Source organism: Seriola lalandi, unplaced genomic scaffold (assembly GCF_002814215.2).
Source record: "Seriola lalandi dorsalis isolate HSWRI2012SDOR001 ecotype SW California unplaced genomic scaffold, Sedor1 jcf7180002054838, whole genome shotgun sequence".
NCBI classification, from domain to species: domain Eukaryota; kingdom Metazoa; phylum Chordata; class Actinopteri; order Carangiformes; family Carangidae; genus Seriola; species Seriola lalandi.
Genome location: NW_019525391.1, coordinates 223,623 through 233,603, shown reverse-complemented (window position 1 = coordinate 233,603; position 9,981 = coordinate 223,623). Strand labels below are relative to the sequence as shown.

Sequence of the window (9,981 nt, the reverse complement as noted above, 5' to 3'; positions counted from 1 at the left end):
ACAAAAAAAAAACATGAATTAATTTATCCAGAATTCATGGTAAATTATTCGTACAAAAGTCACAAATACAACTTAAAGGTAAATGCTAAAAAGCAGCACAAGCAGACAATCATCATTATGTTACAATGCAGGAGGCCTACACATGCATCTAAAGGTTTGCTGACAGTAGCTAATGTTAGCCCCCACAAAGCTACTGGTCATACCAGACCAAGTGAGGCTGTAGCAGCAAAACACCTGAGTGTACTGACCTGAGCGGGAATGCGTTTTGTTGGTATGTATGTGTGTGTGTATTCCTCTTCTATTTGTAACGATGTGTTATTTAATCTTTTAAAAGTTTCATAGTCTCACTTTAACATTTGCAAATTACCCTCCGGCCAAATCCCATGTATACTTGGGTAAATTTTAAAACGTGGGGCAGAGGTTGATCATTTTGATCATTTGTTTAAAAAAAAAGAAAAAGAAACTATAATTCTATGTTCAGTTATGTGAGGGGAAAAGTGATATCCACTGTCAACAGTCTTTAAATTTCAAAACCAATTACAGAACATGGGGAGACCTTGAACTAAGAATTACAGAATATAATATATAAAATACCAAATATGAAAACATAACAACTTAAATTTAAAACTGAGAAAAAAAAACATCACAAATGAAGGAGGAAGTTCTCTATGTGAAAAAAGGTTCTGTGTCACACTCCTCACTGACAAAGAGATAAAATAGAGAAAAAGAAAAAGACGCTCGAGGATTTGGCAACCTTTCCTGTAACACTGTGACTCAACGGCCTCCTATGGTGAAAAATTGTAAAGCAGGGACCTGAGGCACGGAAAGAAACAGAGACAGAGTGATTCAGTGAAAGTGAATGGTTCTGACTCTCCTACCCATCACTGAAGGGGGAGAGGTTGAAAAAAAGAAAAGGAGCAGGGAAAGGACGGAAAAAGGGGGAAATGACTGACGACTGTGTGGGAAGAAAAAGATAGAGAGAGAGCGAGAGAGAGAGAGAGAGGAGGGGCTTAAAAAGTATGAACTTGTGTATGATTTAGCTGCAGGAAGCATTAAGAAGGGAGAAGACTGCACACAGGACGTGGTATACTCACTCTTCTTGGGCTTTACTCAGGACGAGTTGCCTTATGGCTTCTCACAGTCAGACTTTTTCCACTGGCTCACACTTTTTCTAGTGCGCTCCTTCACTCCTGAGACTTGTCTTGTTAACAAGACAAAAAAGAAAAAAAAGAAATCCGGAGCATTCAGCTTGAACCCCGTGCTGTTTTTTTTTTTTCTGTGCGTAATTTCTGTCCAGGATCGAAAAGAAGGGCGACATCACAACAACACGAGGACGAGGAATCAAGACAGAAATCAAACGAACTGGGGGAAAATGAAAGCCGTCTTGGATTTCTGCTTGATTTTCCTCACGCTGCAGACTCCCGGCGTGCTGTCCTTGTCCACACGTAAGTTACACACAGATGTCCATCGATGCTCAAAGTCATGGTCTTACTGGGGAAGGGTTTTTTTTTTAGTTTGGGTAGACAGTTTTTTTTTTTCTGGCCACTGAGATCAGCTTAATGCATGTGTCACCCAGAGATCTTAGTGTAAACAACGCTGTGTGACACTGTCCTGCTCTGGTAAGCATTATTTCAAAGATAAAATGGGTGCAAAAATGGGTTTCAACAACAGTGCAACACATTTTTGAAGGTTTTTACTCAATGCAAACATTATAGAAGAACCACAAACCTTCATAAGGATATTATAGGAAGTGATATCAGTGATCTGTGGGATCATATTGAACTATTTCATAATTAAAACATGACATAAAAGCTACAAGCCCTGACAGAATATTAAATGAAAAGAATAGTCATATTAAAGTGGATAAAGACACAAAAAAGGTCACTTCAGCTGCAGCGGAGAAGACCACAGATATAAGGTTTCCGTAGGAGGATAAAACTGACATAAAATAACATAAATCCTCTATTGGAACAAATACAAATAACAGAGATTATTCATGAGGTAATACTGTATTTATGTCTCCAATGCTAAATAACTCCACAGATTCTTTCCTAAGCTGTCTTACATAATAAGGGACCACTTGCTCAGGGCACACTGGATCCACTAAGGTTGATTTCTGGACGCATTCAAAAAGGACAAACGCCACTTTGTGTCCACTTGACAGCTCGTTATTGATGTGGTCCTGCTGAAGTATATTGGTTGTATCCCTGCAGAGAGAACTCATCTCCCAGGAGGCTGAATTTCAACAAGTCAGGCCATAATTCGTTTAACACATGGAGAGCATGGGGGCTTTATGAACCGCAACAAAACAGTGACATCATTTGCTCGGGGTTTTGGAGAATGTTAACCGGCAGCTTAATGCACAGTAAGGTAAATAAATCAAAGTTATGTCCGCTTCCCTCCGTTAAGTGGCTGGATTAGTTTTTTATGGTGAGCTCACTGGCACAGAACAGCTCCTCGCAGAGGATCTCCTGTTATTCATCCAGTTTGAAAGGCGCTAATAAAAGAAAGTGTAGTTGTAGGGGCTTATAGGAGACAATGGGCTTTGATCATGAGCTGCTCTGCTGTTTATTATAAAGCCTAATTGGTCATTACTGTTTTACTCACTGTAATAATGGCTGGTACTCCCCCCCCCCTTCACTCAGTGTGCTGTGGTTTACAGATGCCACTGAAATAGAAGTTTATGTGTGGAACTTTCTTACTAACATATAATTAGTTTTTAGTGCAGCTCATAATCCCATAAAGTTTAAGTTTCCGGTTTAGCATATGAAGAGGTAATAATGTGGAATATGATCATGTAATACTAAATCCTTGACTCCACAATATACATAAAAACCCAGCCTTTTAACCTGAAACTAACTTCCCATGTCCACATTTCCCATCTCTCCTGCCTGTGCTTGCCCTAATTTGACTTGGCGTGAGACAAGATAATCTCTCCTCTCTCCAGATAAGAGCATCAGTTAAATACCTAAAATGTAAATCTATAAAACAACACAAAAAAAAACAGACACAGACACACATCCGCTGCTGTCTACTCGATCTCTTTTCAGATGGCGTTGCATGGCTCATTGTCACTAAATGTTGCGTGACTTCTTCCACTTGGATCGTCTGCGCCGGCCCCTCAAAAAGTTCCACATGAACGTCTATTGTAGAGCAGACAGAGGAAAGTATAGGCTGTCTTTGAACTGTTGCACGGATGAGTGGAGAATAACTAGTTCTTTTGAAACAGGAGGGGATGTCATGTACCTTTGAAAGACTGACAGCTTAAATAAGAGGCAGTTCTCAGTCCATCACAGACATTCATTGGAGACCTATTATTAAACCTTCTCCCTTTGCTTCTAAGTTGAACCTGCCCGGTGACTCCCTCTCCCACTGTCGTAGGGTTAAGCTCGTTCCCTGCCCTGATCGCAGAGCTGTGCTTCAAGCAGCCTCAGCCTCTCCAAACAAATAAGATTTTACAAGTCATTTCCTCCAGTGAGCGTGTAGAGCAGAGACAATAAACAGCAGTAATTGTGTCTCTCACTGTCGTGTTTGAACTGTGAAGGAAGGGGTGTTAGAGGGCTTCACACCCCGCTCCAAGGCAAGGTCCCATCCTCAGCGCCTGGAATACATAAACACTGATTGTTATTCAGCTGGATCAGCATATTATTGGTTAATCAAGGCTCCCCCTTTACTCCACCGCTGTATCCGGTGACAAAGACAACCGGCCTCTGTGCATGTGTTTGTTTGCATTCGTGTGTGTGTGCATAAATGTGTTGAAGAGTCACCGCTCGAGACGGGGTTATGATATTTATATTGGTTTGGAGTCATGGTTGAATTAATTTCTTCAAAGGCGGCTGCTCCATAAAGGACCACACAATGTCTGTCGGGGTAAGGTGGCTGGCAGCTGAAGAGATGTGGCCCCAGGCACAGATTTGTAGTGGTCTGACAAAGTGTTGACGCTGACGAATATAAACTCTTCTCTTCACTTCTTTCTTCTCTCTTTCTGCTGCTCTGTTCACCTGCAGTGAGAGCAGAACGTCATTAAGCCTTATTTATCCAAGAAGATTGTGATCTAGATGTGTTTTGCAGAAGACCTGAGAACAAATTACATATACAACATTGCAACAAGATGATTCAGTCAGACAAAGCAGCCATCGCACACAGATGCAGTAACAGAAACATCACAAATATTAAAATGAAGTAAAATAGAAGCGTCTGAAAGAAATGAGTATCTCCAACTACAGTTTGTATGGCAGTTTGCCACTTGTGTGGTTGTAATTTTATTTTCAGCTTTAAAATATGATAACAAATGATTCATAGTTTATTTATTTAACCGCTTTTATTTTTTTAGTTTACCAAATGTTTTACTAGATTAAAAACCAATAAAACCACAGAGAAATAAGCAAACAGCTGAACAGAATTACTGTAAGACGAGTGACAGAAACACATTTAGACCAGATCCAATGAAAAGCAGCGATGAAAAATAAAAAATAACAAACAAAAAATGAAATGAAAATGAAATCGGCAAAAAACAAACAAACAAAAAAAAAACCAAAGAGGTTTTTGCATGTTTTATCCTCAAACAGTGCATGCTTTACATCACTGACAGCATGTCCCGCATTTTTTGTTTGGCTTTGAACTTTTCCAGAAATAAGCAGTAATCCATTGTACTAAACATTTCAATGACTTTTTGATTTGATTTGTTATGTTATCATGATGCAGGAAGTACTTTGAAACTTTCGCTAGTGCGTTCAAGGCCACTCCACCATCTGAGATTTCTACAAATGACGTCATTTTTTTCATGACATTCATGTCCTTACCATTCGTCTCCTGAATTAGATGATCTGACAACATATTTTAGCTCAGATGACCTGATGACATCACTATGACATCATCTACTCTTCACCAACCACCATGTGAAAATATTCTTGTGTCATCTTTCATTTTACATCTCTTCATGCCTTCCTTCAGATGTAGCAATCATCTACCCCCAGGACCCCGTCCTTCTCATGGGGTCCAACCTGACGGCCAGCTGCTGGGTCCACCCCGACCTCGGCGTCCACGCCAGCTCTTTGTTCTGGACGCTTAATGGTCAACAGCTGCCCACCTCCCTCTACAGAGTGCTGAGCCCGACCAACCTCAGCGTGACGCTGGCCGGACTCAATGCCTCCAGGCAGACGTCCGGAGACAACCTGGTTTGTCACAACCACAAGGGACACATCTTGGCCGGCTCCTGCCTCTACGTGGGGAGTAAGTTGAAGTTTGTCAAGGGTTGCAGTGAGTTTTTAGTTTGGTTTCACTAATGTAGAAGTTTGCTATTTCATATTTTATTCTATTTAAGCGTCCAAGATACTTTTTAACTGTATTCATTTGCCTTATTTGATTCTCTGCTTCGCTGTTAGGAGATGTTGAAGTAAAATATTAAAAGAAAGAGGTGAGGAGTGAAAAGGAAATGGGAATCAACAAGGGAGACAACAAGGAAGTAGTGGGCAGATTTTTGAGGTGTCCCCCCACAGTTGTGGCTGTATTTTATGTTTAGTTTTCCTGCCTTCAGGCCCAGTCAGAGGCCTCTATGAGTGTGTGTCACTGTGCGACGCTTTGACCACCTGTGTGGTCCATTACTCGCACTATCACTCACAGTGTGGGTCTGACAATTTGCGCACACACACACACACACACACACACACACACACACACACACACACACACACACACACGTTTGTACTTCTATACTTATTAGGGCCATTGTTTACTGCATTGCCTACCCCTAAATATTTTTCCCTTATTTTTACAGAACTTTATTGGGTGATCTTGTAAATGTCGTAACTTAATAACCTTATTTTCTCCAGGGCAAATCCTAACCTTGAACAAATAGTCATTTTGGGAAGTAGGCTTATTTGCTTTCTTGCTGACAGTTAGATGAGAGGAAAAATGCCACTCTACAACTCTGTAGAATAAATATAAAGTTACAGCCAGCAGACAGTTAGCTTAGCTTAGCATAAAGACTAAGGCTCTGTTCACACCTGGCATTGAAATGTTTTTCCACATACGTATGCTTCTTGGCCTATCCGGCCCTTTTATTAGTGCTCTCTTCATGTCACCAAATCTCTGCAATTAACCGGATGAATACCATCTTATTATTATCAATAAGAATGACGACTGAGGCAACGCAAATAAAACCAAAACCCAAGTTATAATTAACTGGAATTATCCTTTAACCTTCAAACAGCCCCTTGGAGAAATGAGGACCACCCAAAATGTCCTCACTCTCAAGGTCTAAAATTAAAAATTGTCATCACAAAGATGAAGTACACATGGGCGCACAGACAACACACGCACACGCGCGCACACACACACACACACACACACACACACACACAGAGCTGCGGTCGGGATCTTAATCTTTGTGCGACACTGGTGTTGAGCACCCTGTGTTCTGAGAGAGGAGGAATGTTGGCGGGGATCCTGAGTCTGACCAAATGAGACTATACACACACACACACACACACACACACACACACACACACACACACACACACACACACACACACACACAGAGACCAATTAAGAAAAAAACACCATTTTCTGAGGAACATTACTAGTGGGTGAATTACACTCAAGAGGAAGGGGCTGAAGTAATGGCTGGAGGTAACTTTGTACCCTCACTGACCCTGTGTCTCTCCTTACCTTCTCTCTCTCCCTACTTATTCTCTCTTCCTCCTCACCCATTTCTTCCCCCTCTCTCTACTTTCCCCCTCTCACCTTCTCTTTCCATCTCGTCCCAGTGCCTCCAGAGAAGCCGGTCAATCTGACCTGCTGGTCCAGGAACACCAAAGACCTGACTTGCAGCTGGGCACCTGGAGGAAGAGGAGAGACCAACATTAGCACCCAGTACACGCTCAAGTACAAACTCAGGTATGGAAGCACGCCACAGCTACACTAAGGAAAAGTGGCTGTCATTTAAACCACAATGGAGTTTGAAAATCAACTTTTTTTATAATAAAATTGTCATGACAAAAAATTTGTGACAAATACAATGTGTTTCCTGTGACTGTTTCACATTAAAAGCCCTGGATTTCACTTTTAATGTGAAGCAACAGCAGCAGGAAACGTTCAGTTTGCATTAGCAACTTAATACAGCTCTGATACAGTGTTAGGAGAGTCAACAATTAGCCTGACAGTGAGGCTGATATCAATGAGGTAAAATTAACTTCACTGGATTTTGCCAGTGAATTCCTTGTGCATGTGAAAATAAATTGAGTCTTTTGGTAGGATTGAGGACTCCATCACTAACGAAATCTAATAAAAGAGAAGTAATAACATAATGTAAAGAAGTTGAATACAAACAGGAAGATAGCCAACAAGCAACAATTTTGTCATCTGATTGCTTACAGCTGGATCTAGCTAGCTAATTAAGCTAAGCTAGCTTCATGAGCTGGTGCATAGCTCCTACTTCCTCAGCATGAACACTGATTCAACATGTGGAGAAATCCAAAGGTCAATAAGCCTGCCGTGGTTAGTTAGGATTTCTAAGCTATCATTGGACAATCAGAGAGAAAGGGTTTAACGAACGGTCAAGTGGTAGCATTTCTGAGTATTCTAACTTATTCTGAAAATTACAGCATGTAGAGACGTGCTGTGACTATGCCATAGGCTTGTAAATGAAGCCGAGTGCAAACCTACAACAAAAAACATCCAAGTGTTTCAGTGGGTTAAACATCTAACTCGGAGAGCACGTTACAAATGTTTCCACTCCAAATCAACTTGTTTCAAGAGATTTTTTATAATACTGGCAGGCCTGAAAAAAGCCCCAGAAACCAGATAAAGTGGAGCTTGAAACAAGACCAATTACCTTATCTTTCTGGCAGATCTCATTTTAAGAAAAATGAAAATGAGTTTCAGATGGGATGTAAGGGATTTAAAAAGGGAAATGACTTGACATGCAGTGGCCACAGGCGTGCCAACACACAGAGATCTCTTTTTGGAGTCAAATTAGTGTAAATAAGGACTTAATAAAACCACTAATGCCAGATAAACTTTTAACTAGTGACAAATTCTGTATCACATTCATTATTCACAGATAATGAAAGCTATCCAGAGTTGCTTCAGTGTTTTCTGTTTTCCCTCCAGGTGGTATGGTAAGGAGAAGGAGTGTGAGGATTACACTCACACCCAGCCTTACTCCTGCAGCATCACCCGGGACCTGCACCTCTTCACACCCTACGAGATCTGGGTGGAGGCCTCCAACCAGCTGGGCCGGGCTACCTCTGACGTCATAACCCTCGACATCCTAGACGTTGGTAAGTGTGAGAAATAGTGAACTGAATAGTGACCCTCTTCTTTTCTACAGCTTAGATCACCATGTCAATGAGCCCCTAGGCTATGATCTAGGACAGTGGATACCAACCTTTCAAGCTTGGGAGCCTTAGAAATGAAGCAATCTCCTTGCAACACAGATTACATGTGTTTACAAGTTGTGAGCAGTTAGTCTAGTGAAAGATTTTGTGAATTTCCCTTCTCTTTGGCCTTATTTGACTCCCAATTAGCTTTTTTATAGGTTGCTAGTCTTCCTGGGGTTTGCTTAAAATTATAAAAAATAAACAGCAACTTAAAATCAATATCAATAAACTATAAAAACTAAAAAAAAATCTAAAGGTGAGGCAACAATAACCAAATTAAAACAACATCTATGTAAAATCTGTAGGGAAAATAGTCCCAATCTTCATATTTGGTTTAACTAATTCAGGCTAACATAATGTTTGCTGGCTACAATAATCATGTTGATTCTCATCCAGTTTACAGGGCTCTTTGAATGAAGTTGGAGGAATGATTTGTTCATCTTAGTAGTAGTTAATTTCAAGGAATTTTGGGAAATACACTTATTGACTTCCATTGCCAAATTAGATGAGAAAATCAACTGTGATTAGTTTGACATTAAATCTATAAACAGGAGTAAACAGCTAGACAACGGATAAAAACCCTAAACTGTTCAGATTATTGATTAATACGTTAGAGCTTATGTGTCAGATCCTCTACTGGTGGCAGCAGTAGTTATTCATTCCCCATTTCCAGTCTTTATGTTGAGCTAAACTGAATGTCTCTGGTCTGTAGCCTCATACTGAATGGACAGACATGCAGAGGTTTGATATCAGTCTTCATAACTAACTCTCAACATGAAATGTAAAAATCCAGGAGTCATCACTGTGAGGTTAACAGGCAACCAGCCTTGAACAGATAAATCTTTGTCTCTTTTATTCCCACAGACAGGACATTGGCTTGAGTTCTGTGGCTTCTGTCTTTTGAAGAAAATTTTTCACATGTTCTCATCCAGCTTCACACTGATAAGAGCTGAGCAGTGTTCCCTTTTAAAGCTTTGTTATGTGGTCCGTTGCTTAGCTTAGCTTAGCTTAGTGCGGTTTAAGCAAATGGAGCATGCAATAAGACCAAATTCTTCTCTTCTCCCATTACCCCCCCCCAAAAAAAATACACACTCATACACACATGCCCACACCTGGACACGCGTAGGTGTGTGATGAATGGAAACGCCCTATCTTTTGATGAGCTCAATTTCTCTTTACTCATGCCCACTGGACACACACACACGCAAGCGCACGCATGCACGCACACACACACGCAAACGCACACGCGCACACACACACACACACACACACACACACACGCAGACCCCCTTTTATGAAGTGTTGGAATGTTCCAGACTGATCCTCGAACCTAATCCCGTCTCAGAACTGGCTGAAAACCCCTGAGGCCTGAGGAGTTTGGGCTTTGAGGCTTTAAGACTTGGACCTGACATAATACAACCTGATTAGCTTGCAACTCTTCACCTGGTTCACCCCTAACACGCTGCTAACGGTGCCGGGAAAATGTGCAGAGAGAACACCGTATAGAGTTTCACATGTGAACACGTCACTGGCGATCAAACTGTAATCCGTTTCCGTTGCCTGATGTATGCACACACACACACACACACACACACACACT

At 41.1% G+C, this 9,981-nt stretch overlaps 1 protein-coding gene across 2 annotated transcripts in view; it reads left to right on the top strand.

The window, feature by feature from the left end:
• Positions 1-1,023: 1,023 nt before the first annotated feature.
• Positions 1,024-9,981, top strand: part of crlf1a (cytokine receptor-like factor 1a) — a 14,649-nt gene continuing 5,691 nt past the window's right edge. The window contains exons 1-4 of one of the 2 annotated variants that reach the window (XM_023426752.2): positions 1,024-1,445; positions 4,954-5,232; positions 6,768-6,897; positions 8,113-8,282. In XM_023426752.2, coding sequence (XP_023282520.1) covers positions 1,373-1,445; positions 4,954-5,232; positions 6,768-6,897; positions 8,113-8,282 — 652 coding nt within the window. In that variant the 5' untranslated portion in view covers positions 1,024-1,372. The remainder of the gene's footprint in view (positions 1,446-4,953; positions 5,233-6,767; positions 6,898-8,112; positions 8,283-9,981) is intronic. The other variant, XM_023426753.2, reaches the window with a different exon arrangement.